Here is a 24,182-nt window from a genome sequence, read left to right as displayed (position 1 = left end):
ACATTACTACACCACTGCTCTAAACACTCCCCCATAGATTTTAAATGGCCTCCATGTACTAAATATCTGTCTATAGTGACCTTAAATGGCAGTGGTGGGATTTGAACCCACGCCTCCTTAGAGACTGGAGCCTTAATCCAGCGCCTTAGACCTCTCGGCCACACTACCTGTTGACCTTAGTATCCCACTGATTGTGTGCGATCTTCAAGACTGGATTTGCTTTTCATGTGACTCCCGAAAGGTCACAGGTTCGGATAACCTGTTAGGGGGTGGTGGCTGGTTTGTACCTTAATTTTTTTCATGCAGCCTGCTGTATATGTATATATATTTCTTTGCCTGTGTCGTGCATGACCGACTGGGGCCTTTCTGTGTGGAGTTCGCATGTTCTCCCTGTGTCTGCGTGGGTTCTCTCCGGGTACTCCAGCTTCCTCCCACCGTCCAGAGACATGCTGGTTAGGTTAACTGGTGATTCTAAATTGCAGACCTGTCCAGGGTGTACCCCGCCTCTCGCCCGATAACGGCTGGGATAGGCTCCATCCCCCCCCCCCCAACGACCCTCCAGAGAACAAGCGGTTGCAGAAAATGCAAAATCTTAATGTGCTTCATCTGCCGTCCCTAACAACAGTAACACTGCTGTCAGATCACCTGAAGTTACAACACTAACACAAGCTATCACCGTTACCTTGGAGACGCTTGAGCACACTTGAATAATGAAAGCAGCAAAATGACTACAACAAGATAACGGCGAATGAAATTAGTCCTATTAGTTCGGAGGAACGGTTCGGTGCGTCGTAAAAGCTCTGCTGCCTCGTGGCGAATCCCACATCGGCAATGCGACGGGAGCAATGTGTGTTTTCTTTCGGAGACTCCGATGCCAGCTCCTGAGCTGCTTCTTGAAACCACAGCTAAAACATCGGCTTCCTCATTCTCCTGTGACACTCTTGCATGACGAGACGGGGCACCAGTGGAAGGAAAAGCGTTGGCGTTTTATATCGGGAAAGACGTCTATGTTTAGAAAATGGATTTTTAAAAGAAGTGTGTGTTTGTTTTTCTTTCCTGTTGGAGTCTCGATCCGTTTCAAGTATGAACCACAGAAATGCATTTGCTTTATTTTTTGCACAGCTGCTCCTTCTGTTCTTGCACAAGATACTGGAGAAAAGATGAATAGTTTACATCAAGAAGACTGCACAAACTAGGTCTAAACTTTCTGACATATTGATGCAAGTACCTCAGACTTGCTGTGGTTGTGGAGAATCTCCTGTTGAAAGTTATCACGTCCTTTCAGAAATGGTGTTGCGGCATTATTGCAAATAACAGATTCATGCTGTACTAAGAGTGTACCGCTCTGACAGGCCTTCATCTTTGCCGGGAGCCGTTTGCGCCGGAGACGTTGCTCGTTTCATAATTCAATTCTGCACTACAGTACATTTAATTACATGCCGTCTCTGCTCCCTGGACATGGCGTGACGTGGGCGCTGTGATATCGGAGAAAAGGATTTTAATTGAACGGTGGCGTAAGTCAGAAGCAGTAAGGGGAAAGAAAAAAAAAAACACAAGGAAGTGATGACTTATATTGATTGATGCTCACTGGGAAGTGAGTCATTAGGGCGGCAGAGAATGCCAATATAAATGATGTACAAAGGAGGACAAATAAACAGTAATGTAATAGGAACTAATTTAGATCTCTAAAACCTTAAATGTTCCCAGCATCTTGGCCTCTTGCAAGAAGCTACAGAAATGCAAATGTTGTCCAAATAAATGCACAGTCAGTTCAATTCAAGGTATTTTACAGTCGGTCGTATCACTACGACTATTCTAACAATAACGCAGAACCGTTTTCTGCCATCATTCAAATACCTGCTAGGGGAAAAATTGCAGTCAGTGTCGGCATGCAGCCCAGATGAATATTGCACGATGAGCTACAGCTCTGGACCGATGCTGCGGTCCATCAGCTGGACGGAGCCTTTCGAAAAAAACGAGCCCCTTGGGATTTGAAGAATTCAGTGTGACTTTGATTTCACATCGAAGGTTCCTTATGAAAGACGCCATGGAAACCTGCAACGTTGGACCACTGGCTGCAGTAAACACAACACTGACACATGGTCTTACTTTCTTTCAGGCTGACATTACTACACCCCTGCTCTAAACACTCCCCCACAGATTTCAAATGGCCTCCATGTACTAAATGTATAAGATACCTGTCTACAGTGACCTTAAATGGCAGTGGTGGGATTTGAACCCACGCCTCCTTAGAGACTGGAGCCTTAATCCAGCGCCTTAGACCTCTCGGCCACACTACCTGTTGACCTTAGCATATCTGCCAGTTAATCCTGATTCCACCAATTGTGTGCAATCTTCAAGACAGCATTTGCTTTTCATGAGACTCTCGAAAGGTCACAGGTTCAGATAACCTGTTAGGGGGTGGTGGCAATCCCTGGTTTGTACCTTCGTTTTTTCATGCAGCCTGCTGTATATGTGTATATATATTTCTTTGCCTGCGTCGTGCATTGAGCTGAGAGTGTCTTCGGATGTTTAAAGACCTTTTGTTGGTGGCTCATTGTCTGCATTGTGGACTGAGGAAAAAAAAAAAAGCAGCAGCAGTGCATTCCTTGGTCTGTGTGGCTGGGCAGGGAGCTGTTACACCCTGGTCCACTGTGGCTCATCTGGCACCTAAGCTGGACATTAACTCAATGTTTACACTTACAGCTGCTCTCTCTCTCTTCTCTCTCTCTTTCTCTCTCTCTTTCTCTCTCTCCTTCTCTCTCTCTTTCTCTCTCTCTCTCTCTCTCTCTCTCCCCCCTCCTCTCTCCCTCCCTCCCTCCCTGAGGATATGCCATGGCCTTAAATGACACTTTCAGTCTCTTTGTCTCCAAAAAAATGAAAACCTTAAATGATGCGGTTGAATTTGTAGACGTCCAAGGGCTTCATGTGTGTCTTTTATCATTATCATTATTCTAGCTTGTACTAGGGGGAAAAAGTTCACAAACTCGGTTACTGTTTCACTGCAGGTAAGAAATTCCCCTTTTTTTTTTTGGTTTTAGCAAAGTTGTACTTGTGGTGGAGATGTATCCCTGCAGATCATCACAGGTGGCCTCCAGCCGGACCAGTTTTTACTATTTAATGTTGCTGATTAGTCTGTTTTACTAACTCGGAGGGTGGACAGCTGTTAAACGAGGCACTGAAAGCTCAGGATCACTCATCAAAATGAAGTGAATGCGTTTTTTTCAAGACATCCTGTGACATTTTTGTCTCTTTTTTTTTGAATCTCTCACATTTAAAGTGACAGGTTTGTAAATTTGCCTGGAATTATTCCAACTGATCAATGCAAGAATCAAAGAAACCGCCGCGCACAGTTGGTAGTGAAACTGTAAACTAGGCAACTTGTTGTTTTCACACTTTGAGTTTTTGTAAGAGCCCGGCTTGATGTTTTTTTTTTCACTTTAAAGTCTTGGTGTCACACTAAACCAAACCATTTCCTGGCTGTTGTGTCATCGGTAGCACACAGGTACGAGCGAGTAATAGATTTTCACCAGTAATCTGGGTCACAGATCTTTGGTTAAACTTCTGCCAGATCAAAATCTTTAACAGTTTGTATCTTGTTCCCACGGTCCGTATTCAGATAAGTTTAACTCAAACGGACTCTCCACTCTCTCTCTCACTCTGGGGACTGTGAACATTATGAAGATCGCGTTTCTCAGATGTGCAAATTCAAAGAAACGGGGCACGGCCAATTGTGAAATAGCGATTTCATGTAAAAACCACAACGTGTTCCTTTCACTCTTCAGTTTTCTGTCAGCTCGATTTTTTTTCTGGACCAGTTCTCGAATGTTTGCGGTAGGTTAAGCGAAACCATTTCCTGGCTGCTGCAGACGGATGTGAGTGTGGCATCAATTATTATTTCTTTTTTTAAACCAGTAATCTGGTTCACAGATGGTCGGGTACACGTCTAAATCTTTATAACTTTATGTTTTTGCTCACACAGGCCACATTCTCAGATAAGGTTAATCAGGCCGTCTCAAAGCAAGTGGTGCCCACTGGGTTTATTTCAACAAAAGAATGTATTTAGCTTTAAGAGGATCATTCATCTTCTGTAACTGCTTGTCCTCTGGAGGGTCACTGGGGGGCTGGAGCCTATCCCAGCTGGCATTGGGCGAGAGCTGCACCCTGGACAGGTCTCCAGTCTATCTCAGGACTAAAACGGAGACAGACAACCATTCACACTCACACCTACGGCCAGTTTAGAATCACTAATGAACCTAATGAGCATGTCTTTGGACATCACCACCACGCCACTGTGCCACCCCATCAGGAGGCATCAGTTGGGGGCTAATTAACAAATTTTAGCCTAACGTGTTAGTCCAGCTGTGAAGTTCTGATTCAGTGGTGCAGCGGTGCAATGGTGCAATGGATTAATGCTGCAAAACTGAAGGAATTTAAATTTTAATTAGCAGTTCAGAGTTATGCACAGCGTATAACATTTTTTTTTTCCCCCAATTAGGAGTTTTGCACATTTTTAAAATAAATCCGTAGCAATGTAAAGTTTGCACCATGCTGCATCCTAATGAGATGTAATGATGTGTGTTGCAGTGCTGCCCTCTAGTGAGACGAGGGATGGATGATGCAAACCTCCATAATCTATTAACTTCCAATCGCAGACACCTGTCAGTCAGTGGGTGGGGGGTGGGGGCGCCTTGACCCCAGGAACAAACGGAGAGCAGCCTGTTTAAAATTTTTAAAATTAATTTATTATATGTCTTTGTCATAGAACTCATTACTTTTTGTTCATGGTTAACATACAGCCATTCATATAGAGAACAAATGAGTTTTTTTTTTTCCCACTTTTTTTTTTATCATTATTTTCAATTAACTTAGAAATGTACACTCTTCTTTGAGACCGCGCAGAGGAGAAAAATATTGAAAGTATTTTCTCTCGTTAGTTTTTTTTTCTTCCCCCCTTTCAATGAGGGGGGAAAAATTGGATTCCTCCTCCTCCTCCTCTTCCTCCTCCTGCTCATTTGGATGAATGGGTGCAGAGGCAAGGGAACACCTGAACACACTGGCACAATGATGAACACGGGCAAAGGGCTGATGTGCACCGAGAGCCGAACACGGAGCCACTAAGCGACACACCCAATATCTTTCCTCTTCTCTCTTGCGCACACACACACACACACACACTGTAAGCTACAGTACATACACATACATCCCCCGCAGAGACCCACCAAAATAAAAGCACAAACAAATAATAGAAATAAAAAAAAAATAAAAATAAAAGACAACCCAGGAAACTAAATCAAACCCCAACAATGACATAAAAAAATAAACCTATGCGAACATTTACAATCATTATCAGTGCATGGGGGACGGGAAGGCAGGGGGTCGTGTTATTGTACAATGTCACGATAAGGGTACGCGTTTTCTTTTTAGATCGCCACATTTCCATGAAAATAAAAATTAAAAGACACAAAGACAAAGTGCTGCAACCTACTTCAGTTTCTTATGGATTTTATCCAACAAATGTCCCCCCGACTCCCAAAAAAGAAAAAGACTCCTTCACATTGTAAACCATATTTAATTCTTTTTTTTTTTTTTTCATTTTTTAAATCTGTGTAAAGAGTGGAGGGCTAATTCTGGCAAACCGGCAGGAGGGTGGAGAGGATTATATGGATATGGGACTGGCAACCAGCCCACTGTTGGTTAATTGGCTGCAGACAGCACTCTGCCCCGGGGACAGGGGGCCGGGTGGCAGCGCCGTGCTGGGAGCCAGTCATCTGCCAAGGCTGGACTGTCGAGGTGTGTGTGTGTGTGTTTTTTGACAATGTTGATTTTTTTCCTTTTTCAAGGACAAGATGGACGGAAGGCAGATGAAGTCGTTTGTGCATGCATGGTGCATATGCAGGACGCCTCCTGGTGGTCACCCTGTGAGGCCGGGCGACGCTTCACCGAGCAGCAGTCAGGAAATCATTTAATATTAGCAGGATTTCTGCAGAGACACCTGTTCTAAGGCTGTAGGGAGTTAGTTCTTGCATGAAACTTGTTGGATTAACATTATTTTATTAGTCTTTTAGCACTAGCAGCCAGTTTTGTGGAGTAAACTTAAATTAAAACCCATTATCACAGTTGTTTTTTGGGTTTCTACTTAGACTTTTTGCACACTTGCCACTCTCTGGTTCATTTTCTGATGCTGCTGAGTGAAGCTCTCCTACGTCAAACGGTGACCGAAACACTTCTAATGAAACCTGGTATTAACGGCTTAAAAAAACAAAACAAAAAAAAAAAAACCCTGTTTGTTGCCTGACAAGTACACGATTACATCATTTAACAAAATTAGAAACAAATCAAAAACACATCCCTCCGATAAGGTGCAATTCATAAGCTTTACACGCAGAAATCCTATCTGCATTTAACTGAAATAGAATCAAAGAGGAAATCCGTCATGAAAGAAGCAGAACAGAAAAACGAAACCAGCTTTGTGCCAAACACAGAACATTAAAGTAAAGATAAATTTTGCTCTCGGGGTCAGGACTCTAGCCGAAACTGGTTCTGAGTGGTGAGAGACGCAAATGTATTTATTTTTTTTTTTTTGGTCACACAATGGAAAGCCTTCATAGCGATCACATAACAGCGAGGGCACAAACAGAGCGCCTACAGTAGTCTGAATGTTTGACCGGCAGAGGGCATGGCCACAGTCCGACCATGCTAAAAGAAAATAAAAATAAAGAAAGAAGCTGCACTGTGTGTGTCTTTGAGTTCGGATGAGACGTAGTTACTTTTAAGTAAAACCAACATGTGTGAATAAACCCCTCCCAATACAAGCATCCCATAAATCTAGTGGTTATCTGTAGCTGTTAATGTCAAAAAAACAAACAAAAAAACAAAAAGTAAATCAGGCCCAGAGAGCAAACAAAGATGGCCGCCACAGCGCAAAGCCCCCTCACGGCGTTCGAAGGAGGTAAAAGATCTGTGGGGCTGGAGTGGACGTCTATTCTAGTAGTAGGCTGAAACAGTGCTTATGAGCTTACACACACATTCACGCACACACACATGCACACCCTGCCTTAAAAAGACATTAAATATAGAGCTGCCAAGTGGATGAGGTTACAAATAAAAGTCCAAAAAAACAAGTTAAATAGAAAAACGGAGACGCTCGTCACCTCTCCATCTCCGTTACTCAGGTTCCCGCCACAAGCGATTTTAAAACCCCAGAAGGAAAGACGCATCGATTGACTTTACACAAAAAGGAGGGGAAAAAAGTGCAAACGAAAACAAACAACTAAAAAAAAAAAAAAAAGGGGGTAGAGACTATGAAAGTGGAAAGGCCGTAATTGTAAGGATCACTCCCTCCCTCCCTTTCCAGCTCCGTCTCTGTTTCTGATTGCGGGGAATTCAAACCCCTCTGGAGGCTTCTCCCCCCCACTCCAACCCCTCACCCTTCCCTCCCCTCCGTTTGCCTCTTTCTAACCCGATCGCCTTCCCCTTTTCTCTGTCCCAGCACAGGCCGGGCGATGAAGGAGCGGCGAAGGTTTTGAGAACGGCGGGGGGAGGCTCGAGTTACAAAGTAAGATCGCACACAAGCCACGCAGAAAGGGGAAGAAACCTCCGTGGACAAGAGCATGTGCAGACCCAAACAGTGCAGCTCATTAATCCGCTGATATAACAAACTAATAAGGGCAAATAAAGTAGTCAAGAATATTAAATTAAAGGTGCCTTTTGTCTTTTCTTCTTTAAATTAATGTCGAGGACAGTTTAGACTTTTCACGCTAGAGAATTATTCATTTTTTTTAATTTCATATTCCTACTTTGTGTCACTGGTTCGCAGCATTTGGCAAACATCGACAGTGTTTGTGTAATTCTTCTCACTGCCAGAAGGGGGAGACAAACGTTCTGCAATGAAGCTTTAAATTCTTAATATGAAAGGCAATGAAATTTTGTGACCCGCTACATAAGTTGTTATATTTTTGGTCAGGAATGCTTCATTTTATGCAGAAATATTTTGATTTGAAGTTAAACTAGGGCCTTTATGATAATAACTGCAATCAAGAGGCCTCAGCCAGAACAATACACCCAAAGGCATGACATCGATGTCTGTGTAATTTGTGGCCGTACATATCGCGGTCTGTCGCACACTAACACTCTTGCTCATCCCTCCCTCCCTCCCTCCCCGGGCTCCGATGGCATTTGATGTGCAGCCAGGTGGCGTCGGCCGCTCTGCCCGCCCGACTTATTTTTATTTTTTTTTTTCTTCCAGTGCGCGTCCATCTGTCTCCGTGGCGCCACGCTGACTTTCATCTTTTTTTTTTTTTTTTTTGATCTGCCGTGTCAGAACATATGGACTCCTGGACCTGACTCCCGTCCCACAACCCAACCCAACCCGAAGCCGCCAATCTGTCCTGGAAGAAGTGTTGCGAGTCCTGACTTACAAACGCAGAGCGACGCGCGTACATCGCCTATAAATTCCATATGATAAAACCTGACATGTTTACAGAGGCGGTGGAGTTAGTGGTTGTAATTAATTTCCTGTTCATTGCCGCCTCTAATCTGCTGCTCAGCGCTAAACAAAAGGAATATAATTACTTCCCAGTGGAAGCCTTTTTCTAGCCACGCTGCTCAGTTTAGTGGCAAGGTATAAAAAGAACACGGTAGAACAAAACAAATTCAGATACTGCACCACTGGAGACAAGTGGGAATTTTGGTATTTGGTTGAGCTGACCTTTTTTTACCAAATTCACATCTGAAGGGCTCGAAGGACAAAAAAGAAAATAAAGTTAGAGACTTGTTTGGAGGCAGTGCTTGCGGTTTAAGACGGAGTACTTTCCAATCAGCGGTGACACATCAGCGCAGCTGTCGGGAGCAGGCGTGATTATTGCTCAGTTTGTGGAATGCGAACGCTCTCTCCGCCGCTTGCATGAAGAGAATAATAACATGTTTACGGCCGAGGCGACGGTTCCTACTCCGGGAACTTAATGCCTTCATTTGACTCGAAAGCCTAAGAGCGTTCTGCCCGATTCGGCCGCAGCGTTCCCGGTTAGGAACCTCGGAACGCACGAGCTGAAAGTCAAAGCTGACAAAAGAAGCACTTGTGCGCGGAGACGGCGCGAGCGGCTTTTTCACATACATTGCAGGGTTCCCACGCCATCCCGCACACCAACGCGGGAGAGACGTCAAAAAGAAATAGAAGCAGGAAATTACTTGGGAGAACAAAGGCAAAAAAGAAGGAACCCCAGTAAAATGGAGCCTCCCTCCTTCTGCACCCTCACTCCCTCCTCCTCCTCCCTTTGATTTCCGGCCCTGCTCTCTACTAATGTTTCTTGGAAAAGATCAATGGCGGGGGTCCAGAGCCGTGAAGGCATGTAAGCCCCACAGACGAGCAGCCAGTAGGTTGCTCTGTGAGCACAACAACAGATGGGGGGGGGTGATGGCGATGGTGGTGGTGGCGGAGGCGGAGGCAGGAGGGAAGGGAAAGGGGGGAGGCAACACAAGCCTGCAGGAACACATCTGTGCAGGATACACACACGTGCTAAAGTCTACAAACATGTGTTGATGGTTAGTGTGCGCGTGCTGAAAAGAGGGCTGGACCGATGGGGGGTTTTGGAGGCTGATGGAGATCTATATAGACCGATGGTTCTGATTTTGTGCAGTCTTAGGGTTAGTTTAAGCGCACAATTCAATTTCTTCTCTTAGCCTCTTTGCTCTCTCTCGCCTATTATGTGCTCATCCCTAAACACTGTCGGTTGCATTAAACTAAACGGAAAGACTCGCTGATATCCAAGCGTTAACTCGGTACTGATACGATGGAGTAAAGGACTCAACCTCAACGCAGTGACGATGTAAATATTACTTAAAAAAAAAACAAAAAAAAAACCACCCGCTGACAGCACTTGACATCCAGCGTTTAGACCACTCCACATTTCCAGACATAAAACCTTCCAAACGGTTATTTCCCCGTGGCTAATATCAGCAACCGATAAGCAAATAACACCCGGCTGTTTCCTAGCAACGCAACTCCGAACCCTGTCTGCTGCTGCTGCTGCTGCTGCTGCTGCTGCGGCGGTGGCGACAACGGCAACACCGCTCAGTCTCCTTTAACGGTTTTGCATTTTACGCTTAATTTATTCCCTCAGTTCCAATCAAGTGAAGCGAGCGGCTCCTCTTATTACAGATTATTTGATGGCGGGCTGCCCAAGAAAACCCGTAAAGTTAAAAGTCAAAGAGTTTGACTTGAATGTTTGGCAAATATGTGGCTGCAGGCTGGCTATTACCAAATGAAGGGAAGGTAAACCCTCTGTTTTGATGGTTATTTTCTCGAGATCAATCCGTGGTGATGACACATCTAGTTATAATCTCGTTATTTTATAGCCAAATTGGTCAAAATCTGTTTGGTTGGGTGTAGAAAATGCTGAAAAATGTTGTTTTCTTGTCCTGTCAGAGTCTTTAACGAATTATCGAAAGGTTTAGTGGCAAATCTGGTAAGTTCTGTGGTTGACGCTAGGCTAAAAAAGAACAACCGCTCTCAGTTCCTCCTACTTTTTATTTCATTTGCCAGGTTACCATTTTTGACACAGATGTGAACCGTCTCTCCTCTGAACTCCATTTCTGGCCGTGTCGAGCGGCTCCTGCGGTGTTTACAATCTGCTCGCTGAGCTCCGACGCGAAGGGCGCTTTTATTCGAAGCGGACGTCGCGCTCGTCGTCAAAATGGAAACAAAACTTTGCCGAAAAACCGAGCGAGCGAGACTTCTGACAGGCTGAGCATATGCAGAGGAAGACATCACAGATCGGATTAGAGCTTTAGTTTAGATTTACGGCTTGATCTCGACAAAAAACAGCAGCATGCATCGGCCTGAGCTGCAAACACATTCCCCGTTAACATAAATGTCCTCTGTCTATAACACCAGCTGAGGTCTCCTCTAGCGAGACAGACCACCACACTTGGATATCGGCCTCCTCGAATCCATCGCGAGCCCAGCGAGGCGGCGCAGAAGCGCCGCTCTCCAGTATTTCAACACGGCAACCTCATCTTCACTTAAAGTGTCACCGGTTTATAGATTTTTCTTTTACGGGGATGATGAGCCGCTCCCTTCGTTTGGACGGTTTTCATTTCACCGCCGTGATGACTCTCCCCCTCATCAAAGTGAAAAATCAAAGCCGCTCGGTCAAGCTCATTACCTCGCCTCCTCTCCCCCGCGTCGTGGCGGCGATTCATCCAATAAGACTGTCAACCTGGGGAACCGCACTGGAAGGATTATTTCTGAAATGTCTCTTTCTGGATTCCTGTCTCGATTCATCAAAAAAAAAAAAAAAGGGACTACTTGTATTTTGTTTCTGGCTCGGTCCTCGTTCATGCTTCATTCCTGGCTTAAGCTAAAAAAAGATGTTTCCTGTCTACCCTTTCTGCTCATCATGCAAATAGATTGCATGCTGTGATGAGGCAGGCAAATCAAGGAAAAACACAAACAAAACTGCAGAAGAAAGAGGCCATGTCACTACTCTAAGGCTCTGCACCACTCTGACGACATTCACCGACAATTACCGGGCAACATTTTGCATTATTTGCTGTCCTTTAAGTGGAATGCACTGTGAAATCTCCAGTCTTACTGTATGTCACACGCACTCCCTCACCTCTTATCCCATTGGTCTGCTATCTCGGTTGATGACCTCAGGCTGGGATCTCAGGAACTCCACAAGGGGATTGTTGCCATAGTGATAATGGGGCAACAGGCCAAGCGAAGTAACCACGGCTTGTCTTTCAACAGCCCGGACGCACTTATCTGCCGTGGACCACTCGGAGCCGCCGCACGGAATAACACAAAAGCGCATAGCATACACGCAGATATGCAAACATACACGCTGTTCACCAGATGTTGCAGCCTCGTTGCAGAGCTGGGAGTCGACTCCAGTTAAATACCTCCTGGCAAAAGCTTGAACGCATACATAAACTCCCCCAATCCTTCGCGGGACTGAACCGACACCCCTTTGCGGTCGCATTCCTGACATGGCGTTTAACTCTGAAGCACAAACTTGTTGTTTTTTTGAAAACATGTCAGAGTGTGAAGTCATTTTAAGACCGACGGAGTGAGTCAGCTGTGGTTTGAGGCTTCGAAGTTGGAGGGTAGTGGGCAGGAACAGTTCTTCTGTTAATTGGATTTGATACCTTAGTCGGTTTGGTGTTGACTGCTGATACCGGAAAGCACTTCTGCGCCATTGATGGTGTTTTGATGGAATAGCTCAATAAATATTAATTAATTCAGCAGTGGATACGCGAAGCAAATAAAAAGGAAGGACTGCCTGAATTCATGACGTGCAAGATCCACACTGCACAAGTGTTAAAAATCTAATTTAGAACGCAAAAACCAAACGTCACATCCGGCATCTTTGTCGTCTCACGTCAAATCCCTAAAGCTCATGACTCTGCAGCCCCTCTGGGTTTGCATGGGACTTTTTTTTTTTTTTTTTTTTTTTTTGGCTCCCAACACCAAACCCCTAACAGCTGCCGCCACAGACCACGCTGCCATCGAGGCGGCAGCGGCAGCAGCAGCAGCGGAGGCCCGACACAACTGTCGGCAGCCTGTTGGCTAATCTCATTCTCCCGCCACGAGCTCAGAGGAGAAACGGTATGCGGATGAACCGAGGGGACGGAAATGCTTCTAAGCAGAGGACTTTTTTATTTTATTTTAGGGTTTTATCTTAGTTGTGATCCAACGACTGATTCAGAGAAAGGGTGAAAAAGCTGAAGAGAACTCTAACCCGTCTGTGTGGAAATCATCCTGAGCCAGTGTCTTAAATTAAAGGTACAACATGATACTATAACTTTATTATTTAGATTTATTTTGAGTCCTATCCTCACCCCCTTCAGCGACCAATCAAAATTATTTTTTTATTCCTCTAAAGGAGCGCTTCACCTTGAATCAACATCTAGCCCGAAGCTGAACAGCATCTGCAAAAAACAGGGCATCAAAGACGCAGATGGCAGCTACAGTCGATCTGATGTTAGAGACGGGAAAAAAAAAAAAATCAATGCACTTGCTGTTTGCGGATCCGGCGGCTGCTGCTGCTTCGTGTGTAGCTTTATTAGCGGCGTTGTAAACATTGCAAGAATGGAGCCCAGCTTTCCCGCTGGCCTCCGCCCACATCACGGCGCACCCACAGGCAAAAACATGTTTTGCCAAACCGTCTACAACATCAGCTGCTGCCAACGATCTCAGGGTGGCGGTTTTGGCCGATCTCGCCACATCAGCGGCTGTCTACGCCAACGTTCGGGCGTGAGCGCTCATGCCTGAACGTTCAGATAAGGTGATCTGTGGGCAAAGGGAAGGCATCGCCATGGTAACGGCTGCCTTGTCCTGTCGAGACAGGTGGGGGGGGATGAGGCAGAGTTGAGATGAATAGGCCCTTATTATTGAAAGGATTAACACGAAATGGATCCGGACTTGAGATGGATTGAGAGCCAGGGCATGGCTGAATGTCTGAATGAGGTGAAACTTGAAGATGAGTTGGACTTTTTGGAATAAGTAGAGAAAGCAGCCAATAAGTGAATTGAGGAGAAGAAATATCTCTTGTCAAAGAGGAAACACAGAGAAAAAAGACACATGGAATATAACGACGCGTATCTGAGAAAAAGAAAAGGCTCTGAAGAGTCATTTTCAGAATCTGCAATTGGCAGCTGAGTAGAAAGCAAAATATTTAACCTCGGGGGACCCTCAGTCAAGACTGACCTCTTCTGAACACTGCAGCTCCTTGTCTGACGTGAACCCACCCACTCATATCTCACCAAAACACCCATCCCGTACTTTAGTTTCCAAGGAGACAAAGTTATCTCAGTTTCTGGGTAGACGGAGGGATGTAAAGTAAAAGGGTGAGCCTTCCCCCCACGAACAAAAATGGCAATAACCACCTCAGATTGCCGTCAACGGGGCACGGTTTATTCAGAGCTGTCCGTTAGTTCTGGGGAAACACATTCACACACATTCATCCCTGCAATAGTGGACGGTTTTTCTTTCCTTTTCATCACCGCTCTCTTCCTCCCTTATTATGCCCCTTTCTCTCTTGCGCCCCAGTCCCCGCTTCATGTTTGTGTCTTCTATTTCATCTGGCTGATCTCGTCCACCCTTCATAGCCCCCCCAAAAAACTCACAACATGATGTAAAGACAGACCACGCGCACTTTTTGTTTTACAAACCGGTAAGGTGCATGTAGGTGAATGTGAGCATATGCACGAGCTGAAACATTTCCACTGAGTCATTCCTTTTGATTTGGTGCTAGGTACTCCGGCAGGGCTTAAACAGGATTTACCATTTTTTCTTGAATACCAAGCGAATGCACTGTAATGTCTGAACATGAGTCTGTTTCTGGGAGGTCACCAAATATGACAGGAAGACATCCAAGGGTGGAGCGGAAACATCAGCAAGTCTGTAAACTTTAGTAAACACAGACGGGGGAAGAAAAAAAAAAACACACCGGGCAGTTTCTCATCTTCTCAGTTTCTCATCTCCACAGGTTTCACACGCTTGCGAAATATCCCTAGCTTTGTCTCTGAAGCTCGGCCCTTTTCTCTCGGAGAAGAGGCGTGTCAAATTGGCGGGCGAAGAAAAGGGGTGGGCGGGTGGTGTGACGAAAAGAGAGACAGCTTGGCCTTTCCCCCAAAAAGGGAGGAGATCAATGACTTTGTCCATCCAGTGGTTGTATCCTCTCGACCTCTTTGTAAATCCATGGTGGATGTGATTCAGTGTGTTCCCTTTATTGACCCCAAAATAATGATTTTTAAAGAGATTTGAAATCCCTGCAACATCAGTGCTGCCTGGCGGAGATACATTTAGTTTTACTCCAATGGGAGATGCAGTTCACCAGTACCCCCATCCACTCCTGAAAACTCAGTGCCGAGGCCTCGCTTGGGCCACACCAGTTATTTGACTTACTGTTGCCCGGTTCAAGTCCTAGCCCTCATTATGTCTGTAGACTTTGCTGTAAGGGTTCTCGAGGAGGTAGCGGTACCTGTCATAGTGCTCCAGCATGTACTTGGGGGCAAACATGTGCTCTTTCGTGTCCACTGGCGGATATTCCTGCAGGGAGCCGTCAAACCAGCCCCCTGTTCGGATAAGATCGCGGATATAGTTGAGGTCTCGCTTGTCCTCGTAGTCGCCCCACCGAGGAAAGTCCCCATTCTGCGCTGACACCAGCTTAAAGTAGATCCCCTCGGGCGTGAAGCACCAGGAGCAGTGCCAACCGGCGAAGTGGAAAGGGCTGCCCACCGACCACTGCACCAGGATGTGCCCAGTGTCGTTCTCGTACTTTCGGAACCCCGGCATGGTGTAATATTCGCGACGGCGCAGTTTGATGCCGTCGCCATCGTAGACGGAGCGGAGCATCCCCAACGTGCAGCCTGACACCACTTCTAGAGACCCAAACTGCTTCCAGAAAAAGCCATACAATGACTGGGCACAGAGAGGGGGGAGGGGAACAAAACAGAATTACATACAGCTTAAAGCATTAAATGGAAACAGATCAAAGAAAGTTGCTTAAGTACGACAAAGCAAGATCCCAATGTCATGCTACACACAAGCTGAAACAGTGCTGTTACCTTGCGCATGTGGATGCCGAAAGGTTCCGTCCAACCGTCGAAGAGCTTGAGGAAAAGGAGGCCTTCGTGTGCTGGGATTTCATCTGCATCGTTGATGACAAAGACGTCGTCAGATCTTCCTCCCACCACCCTGGATAGGCCGTTGCGTGTCAGGAAGGTACGCAAGTAGTCGTCTGCTATCCAGCCGTCCTGCCGACCGCCCTCTGGGAAGTGGTCAAGGAACACGTACAGGATCTTGTGGCGGATGTAGTCGTACGTGCCGTTGAGAAGGAGCCGCAGGAAACTAGGGAGATTACAAATATCATTAAGAAGATTCTTTCATCCCAAAAATTTGAAAGTAAGCCCTAGAAACTCGCATAAATTGAATAATTATTTGAGTGTAATGCATCAACCACTTTCAAAAGGCTATAAAGAGATTTTTATACTAAAAAAGGTAAAAGACTGGACGAGCTGCAAGATGAGAGAATCAGAGGTCAAAAAGGCACTTGTTTGACAAATGATGCCTTTCAGCAAAAAAAACCCGCTCTCCATGCGCCGAGCCAGACTGCGAGAACAACTCAATTAACCTGTTGATATGCATAGCGAAAGACAATGTTCACTGAACGTAGCCGCTTTCATGCAGTGTCAAATCCTGTGATTGAACACACCAATCTCTCCCTACGAGGCTACAACACGCCGAGTCAATCATGTCGCTCTTATCATAATCTGCTGTTAAATTGCTCTTGAGGCATTTCATGTTGTTGCCAAAGGAATCTAACTGTAATTATTATGCAGCACGCTGATACTCGAGAAGCTTTACGGATGGCCGTAAAGGCGGACTGTAAAGCACTCTTTGCATCAGCTGCTTCACAATTTGGCAAAAACTTGGGATTATAAGACACTGTTGAATTGTTGAACAGCTTCTTTCTGTGCATGGAATATATTAAGACATCATGACATAACCTGTGGTTAATATGCATACACTTTTCTTATGACTGCACTGTTGTACTACTCATCCCATCATGATACCCTTTATCCAGCAATAGTAGTAGTAGTAGTAGTAGAGAGTCATCTACTGATGGCCACAGAACTGCTCCATAGACGATTACGCCTCTTGCGTAAATACAACTTGACCTTAACGGCATAGCTTTCATAATCACTAATCACATGAACCTGTTCAATGAAACTGTCATACCCCAGAGGCCGTTGCTCTCCATGGGCGGTAAAGTTTGATTCACATACAAGGAACAGATCCACGGCCTGGGCCAGCTCATGAAAGCGCACATGCAGCAGGTCAAATTCATGGTTAACGTTGATGGCATTGATCACCCTCCGCGGGGTCTCCCTGGGCGTTAGCCGCTCCTTGGTTGGCAGATTGGAGTGATACACCATGGTGGGAACCCCACAGTAAGGTCCATGCCACCCTGGCCGACAAACGCACTTGACCAGACGCTTTCCGTTGCCCCTGGTCTTCGTCTTAGCTTTTGGAGCAGGGGAGGGCTGCTGCTGGAGCTGCAGAGTTTTCCGTTGCCCAGCAGCCCCCGCTCGACCAACTTCCCCAGCTCCGTTGGCCGCGGCCCCCCCTTGTTTTCCAGAGTACTCTTTTGGGGTAGCCACCTCTGTCCCTTGCCTGAAGCAAAGTGCTCCAGCTTTGGTGCGGACAAAGTAAGGTGTTTTGTCGTCTTGAAGCTGGTGAGTGCGGGTGTGGAGGTCTCCCAGGGATTTTAAGGGGTCCAAGAATTGATCCTTGATGACCATTAATGGTTTTTCTGGAGGGTCTGGCCTGGCAGGTTGGGCTGGGTGACTGGGATTCCGAACGTTCAAATGGTCTTCAGCTGCCTCCTGGGAAAACAAGACAGTAGGGGAAAGAGTTACGGAAACTTCACCTTGAAATAAAGATGTAGCATCTGTATATTTCAATATCGTTGATTTACTAAATTGTACACCAACAGATTGTGTTTTGGGATGAGATGATCTCACATGGGCCTACAGTAAGGAATAGTATTTGTCAGCCATATCAGTTGGTAATATAATATATGCAATTGGGCTATAAATGGGCCTCCCCAAAAAGCCTTCATTGTATTGGCAAATGCCACCGATGCAACACTCTAACTGGTCATGAAGTATTTTTACAACTTCCATCCACCCAATTAAGTAGACACAAACAGTATGTCATGTAGGCTGTCAGTTAAAAATGTGAAAAATGCTGCAATTACAACAGCTCTCCCCTATATAGAACAATGTCAAATATTTTGACAAGTTGGTGATGGTACACAAAGTCAGAAAAGCTGTTGTGGATCACAAGAAGAAGAATAGTTTATTTCAAGTTTATCCATTTGATTTATACCAGTTTTTGGCAAAACTGACAACTAAGGGCCATCCACAATGGTGGTTTGTCTCCAGTAGTCTCCAATATCATCTTAAAAGCATCCTTGTCTAATCTAGGCTGAACCTAGATTAATATATTGAATTTATCATTTTGTTAAAATATAGAAAATAGTTCAACTGCAACATCGTTGGCCTCACTGTCAACAGAACATGTTAGTAGATAATCCTGCAGCTTGTATCAAACCAAGTCGAGCATGACTGAACATAAAAGTAGGACAAACAGTCACTGCAAAAGAAACATTGCTGTGAGTGCATTAGCTGCACTAACACCTCATCATTACAACACCGGTTTGCAAGCAATTACTTATTGAGAAACACTTTTGTGTTGATTTACTTCACAGCCGTTTTCACAGTAAATCATTGCATGACCATGTGCCCTCTGATGAGGGATTACAGAGCGGCGTTTTCGTCTCCGAGGGACGTTGGAGATTGTTTGCACGCCGATGAAATGCAACCACAGCAGGAAAAGATGAACGAAGAGAGGCGATCACGAATGTGTGAGGCAATATTAAATTAAGATCAGCTCAAAGGGGCTATAAAAAGATCTTGGCACGAAGAACACCATTTATGACTTTCTGTTTTAGGGTATTTATAAGATGATTTAATAGTTAGAAGTTTTAGTAACGAGAAAGGGCTCGTTAAATATGGAAACAGATGTTCAGATGTTATTGTGACATGCTCCTAGAAGTGTCTTTTGCTGCTCCAAGGTACACACTGAGCAATCTCAACTTGATCACAGAGGAACACACCTGTATAAGTAAATGAATGAATGTGAACACACTCAACGGCACTTGACATGAGAGCGTAGCAGATGCATGGAGATAAAAACAAACTCTCTTTGAGAAAGCATAGACTTTCAGCAGAGAGCATGCATCTTTAGAGATCGGCTTTGTTTTGAAAGACCTTTCCGACACCCTGACGAGACCCTGACTCTCTTACCCAGACCTGATCGCTCAACCGCTCGGCGTTCGTTTTTACGGTTCATCCGCAGCAATTTGCTAAAATTAGAATGACCACCACACATACGGCTGTGCGAAAACAATGCTGGAGCAAGTAGACCGTGAGCAGAACGTCTGAGGACACGCGTTCAGACGTTCAGTGCGGGCGAATGTTGCTGCACATATGGCTGACGGGCTGCCATTGACGCAAGTCTGTTCTCTGTCTCATATGTGTGTCTGAGCATGCTGTGACACCAAATCTGGTTTCATGTGATGGCATTAGTCCACAGCGTGCTCCGTGTGATTTAATTTCTCATTAACTTAGTTCAGCATCACAACCCAAGTTCAAAAACTACAGCAATAGGATAACAATTTGATATACAGTATTACACTCCTGTACAACCTTATCAGTGTGCAAAAGGGACCATATAACTGACTGTGATTCTGTTTTCTTCATCTCTCCTGAGAGTAGGATTTGCATAAAGAAATAACCCATTTTACCTCATTTGGTATGTCTTCTAGCTGATGTTCCACTGGTTTCTCCCAAGGGTGAGGAGGCGCCGGCTCCTGCTTCTCCCTTGACTCCAACCCTGCATGCCCAAAGTCTCCGTGACCTCCAACTACGATCCCTTCAATCCCCAGATCCAGCCCTCCCCCTCCTTCCACAGATCCCGCCACGCCTCTGCTGTCCAGCTGCTGGAGAACTGGTACGGGAGGGGCCTCTTCCGGAGAGGCGGGGCTGAGGGGAGTGGCAGCCATACCTTTCTCCCTCCAGAAGAAGCCCGTGACCATGATGAAGGACTTGATGTTGGGGTATGGAGCGGAGAGCTCGCGCAGCAGGGAGACGTAATGGAGGGCCTTGTAGTAGTGGAGGAACGAGATGACGCACAGGCCCACCGTGCAGAGCAAGAACACCCTGTGCCGCCGCATTTTCATCCTGGAAAGACAGAAAGGAGGGGACAGGTGGGAAGGGAGAGAAATGAAGAAACATGAGTCAAAAATAATATAAAAAAAACAAACTCAATTTTGAATCATCTCTCTATTCATATCCGCAGCATGTATGCAAAAGCCTCTTTTTTAAGTCTCCACATGGCGCTAACCTCATGTGCATACAGTCGTGAAAATGCCTTTTATCCTTGGAGTTAGCACACATGCCACAACTGCTTCAGTCAGCACAGCAGAAAGGGAGTAAATACGCTTGTTAAGGAAAAAAAAAAGGCTGGCAGCATGAAGATACACAAAATACCTCAGGGATACGCGCACTTTGTTTGTTGTATGTAAAGATAATGGAATTGGCTTGATGATTTGACGTGAGCGTGGATCTTTTAGTTTATAGCTTGTGGAAAAAATGAGTCAGCAAAATAAACACTGCCTGGCCAAAAAAAAAAAAAAAAGGTCGCCACCTGTATTTAACTAAGCAAATAGGTAGGAGCTTCCTATTGGATAATTACTGCATGGGTGATTATCTTTCAGCTGGCAACAAGTTATTTATCCCCAACTGATGCAATGAGCAGCTTCTCATTTCTTACACAACTATGTTGAAAGACACATCCTGTGGTCGTGGTAAAGATGTTAGTCTGTTTGAGAAGGGTCAAATCATTGGCATGCATCAAGCAGAGAAAACATCTAAGGAGATTGTAGAAACTACTAAAACTGGGTTAAGAACTGTCCAACACATTATTAAAAACTGGAAGGATAGCGGAGAACCATCGTCTTCAAGGAAGAAATGTGGTCAGGAAAAAAATCCTGATCGTTTGATGAAATTAAATTGAAGAAAAACAACAGTAGAACTCAGGGCTATGTTTAAAAGTGAAAGTAAGAGCATTTCCACACGTATGATGAGACAGGAACTCAAGGGATTGGGACTGAACAGCTGTGTAGCCTTAAGAAAACCACTAATCAGTGAAGTTAACTGGGAAAAAAAACTGTCTTCAGTTTGCTAGGGAGCATAAAGATTGGACTCTGGAGCAATGGAAGAAGGTCATGTGGTCTGATGAGTCCAGATTTATCCTGTTCCAGAGTGATGGGGGCATCAGGGTAAGAAGAGAGGCAGATGAAGTGATGCACCCATCATGCTTAGTGCCTACTGTACAAGCCTGTGGGGGCAGTGCTATGATCTGGGGCTCAAATTGTGAAAGAGTGGTGCAGGGAGCATGAGACATCATTTTCACACATGGATTGGCCACTACAGAGTCCAGACCTTTACCCCATTGAGACTCTCCCATCATCAGTACAAGATCTTGGTGAAAAATGAATGCAACACTGAATGGAAATAAATCTGGTGACGTTGCAGAAGCTTATCGAAACAATGCTAAAGAGAATGTTGCTGTAATCAAAGCTAAAGGCGGTCCAATGAAATATTAGAGTGTGTGACCTTTTTATTTTTTGGTGGTGACTCTTTTCTTGGCCAGACAATGTATAATCTCTCTAATCTCTCTATTAATGATGGATAAAATGATTCCCACTGCTGTCTCTGCTTCCTGCATAATACCAATAACAACTTTTTTTCCACAGAAGTAAGTGGAGACCAAAACAGAGCTAAAACTAAGTGAATATTGGACTTCTATTCGTAAGATCTTATTAAACTGTAAGCCCTGGCTCATCTGTGATGCTGATCTTAGTGATTGAGCTCCCATCCTCCAGCTTTTTAATAAAGGAGATTCAGAGGAGAGCTCTGTTTTTTTTTCCCACACCCGTATTTCACTTATATTTCATTTAAAAAATGCATTTCATTTTCAAACGCGGTCTCAAAGCTTTGAGCATCTGTCTCGGCTCTTGAGGCAGGCAGGCGACGGTCTGTGCTTACACAGCAAGGTTTATTCTCACAGCCGAATCCGTCTTCAAACAATGTTGGACATCTGAGCGCATTAAGCACACAGCGTTGAGGGGAAATGAAGAACAAAACACTATAGTAAGGGAAAAAGACAGCCAGCTCTGCCAGTGACTCCCCATCAATGCATCACACGAGTCAGAATAGCTTGCTCCAGCTCACGATGGGGGAGGAGGAGAAGGATCTGGGTGATCACGCAAAAGACAGACGCGGACACCCCCAGGACGCGTCGAGATGATCGCATTTGAGAGATACGATCTCTGACCACATTTGGAGACGGACACAATGTGTCCTGCGTCAAACTAAAAACCGTTTGTACTCATCAGGGGGAGTTTTGCCTCGTTCATTCAGAAAAAAAGACACACACTGCTATTATAAATGATCGCCCGTTTAACTAAAATATAAATAAATCTAAGAACTCACAAATGAAAGTGATTAATATACACGAGTGTGATTCTGTGTTAATTACTGATGTGATTAATGAGATTAATGAACTGCAGATTAATGAGATTAATGAACTGCAGAATAATTTCTCAATTAGCACCTGTATCCAAATCCGAAGATATAGTTTTCGACAATGTTAATAAGAGATTTGAAGCACTGGACTTAATTACAGAGTTTAAGAAGAAAGCTTTTACCACATTCAAATGACATGATAACGGGTACTTGCAATAACCTGCAAACTAAACATCAAATGGGACCATAAAGTCATTAATTTGTCAAATTTGCTGCAACAAAATAGTCCCAAAATACTTGTAAAGCTCAAGTTGAATCTCTAAAAATCCCACCAAAGTTCTGTTAAGAGCCCCTTCCCCCAACTTTTTAAATTAAATGCCGGTGCTTTCTTTCAGGAAATGTTGTGGGAAGGAATCTTTCCAACGCTCCTCGTCTTCAGCCAGCAAGCCCCGATAACTGCAGAGATTCTGGCAGAAATGCGCGATTATAAATGGACGGAGGAGCGCTCCAGTTGTGGAAACGTTCCAACTGCTCGCCGAGATTGAGGGCTTCCTCAAAATATGAATGAAGAATGCGCGACATCTCGGCTGAATTATACATGAGAGAGGACAGGGGAGGGTAAGGGAGAAGAGGCGGCGGGAGCAAAAAGGAGAAGTCAAAGGTAAAGAGTGGCGATGTGGTGGGAGCCGGTGCTTGCTACCGAAGCAATCTCTCTCAACTCCAGGTTTAGTCATCTCTAGTTTCCTCCTTCCCTCCACTCTCCCACCGCGATGTACAAAGAAGAGGAAGTGCGGAGTGAAGGCTCATCTTTCTTTCTTCCCCAATTCGCAAAGAAATTGAACAGAATAGCGACGGAGAGGGAAGCAAAAGTTTAGCACCAGCTTTTATAGGCTGCACCTGCGGGGCATAGATGGCGGTTACAGTGATTGTCTGATTATGAGCGAAGACATACCAATGAACTCACGCCTGCAGTCAACCTTCCTCTTCCCCCATGATGCAGCATCAGATAATGTACTTTCTAAAAGTCACAACCACAAACAAATCCAACCAGAGCAACCAGTAGAATCAAACAGACCAGACTAGTTGTCTGTTGCTTAGTGTTGGATAACAACTAGAAGCATTCCTTTAAGACGCAACAAAAGCCCCTGTCACACAGAGATCGTGTTTTCACGCCGCCCTTTGCTCATCTACACTTAACCAAACAAAGCCAGCTACTGCATGCCACTGCCTTACCGTGACGTACAGCACGTGCCTAAGCCTAAACACGCTCTTGCTCTTGCGCATCTGGCCCATCACCAGACTTTATTAACATTTCAATGTGCACACAGACTAAATCTCAACCTCGCCCAGGTCATGGAAACACCAGTGATGCACCGTTTATACTTCTGCGTCAATTGGACATCCTACGCAGATCCTAACGCTCCAGAAATGTAACTACGCGTCACAACGACGCAGACCGCAAGAGCTGCGATTGGTCTGCTTGTTATTAGCGTGTCTCCACTTTAGTATTTCCAGCTGCTCCTTATATAAATAAAGATGGAACACATCGAGGAAAGGTTAACTGAGGAGGTTCGGAGACGCAGAGATTTTTATGACTCGTCTTGGTCAAAATTTCGGCGAAGGTTTCAGTCGCCATTGTTGAAAGTGAAGCAGAAAGTATTAACAAAACGTACCCTGACAAAAAAAAGGACACGGCGCCTACTAGTGTTTGGGTGGTGGTGTTACAGAGCGAGCCAGACTGACGAGGCACAAGTATAAATGGCTCACGCCGGCGTAGGCTACGTACTGTACGTAGGTTACGGAGTCTATGTCCCGCAGAGAAGTAAACCGCGCTTAAGTTGAAACTATGATGTGTCGGCTTGAGAAACTAGGCCTATGTTTATTTTACGTTCATGTGTTAAGAATCGCATCTAAACAAAAAAGACATATCAAGGTTTTAACCCTTTATTGGGCGAGGAACCATATATGGTCACTTCACTGACATTGTTTTAGTGCCCTATAAAGGGTTTTAACATGAT

General features: G+C 45.0%; 1 protein-coding gene across 2 annotated transcripts in view; it reads right to left on the bottom strand.

Moving 5' to 3' along the window:
* Nucleotides 1-8,139: 8,139 nt before the first annotated feature.
* mgat3b (beta-1,4-mannosyl-glycoprotein 4-beta-N-acetylglucosaminyltransferase b) overlaps nt 8,140-24,182 on the bottom strand; it is a 58,107-nt gene continuing 42,064 nt past the window's right edge. For both annotated transcript variants that reach the window (XM_084565878.1, XM_084565879.1), the window contains 4 exons: nt 19,380-19,815; nt 16,748-17,394; nt 15,574-15,856; nt 8,140-15,427 (listed from right to left, as the gene is read on the bottom strand). In XM_084565878.1, the coding sequence (XP_084422004.1) occupies nt 14,930-15,427; nt 15,574-15,856; nt 16,748-17,394; nt 19,380-19,815 (1,864 nt within the window). In that variant the 3' untranslated portion in view covers nt 8,140-14,929. The remainder of the gene's footprint in view (nt 15,428-15,573; nt 15,857-16,747; nt 17,395-19,379; nt 19,816-24,182) is intronic.

Source organism: Chelon labrosus (genome assembly GCF_963514085.1).
Source record: "Chelon labrosus genome assembly, chromosome: 2".
Classification (NCBI taxonomy): domain Eukaryota; kingdom Metazoa; phylum Chordata; class Actinopteri; order Mugiliformes; family Mugilidae; genus Chelon; species Chelon labrosus.
This window is presented reverse-complemented; position numbering and strand designations above follow the sequence as displayed.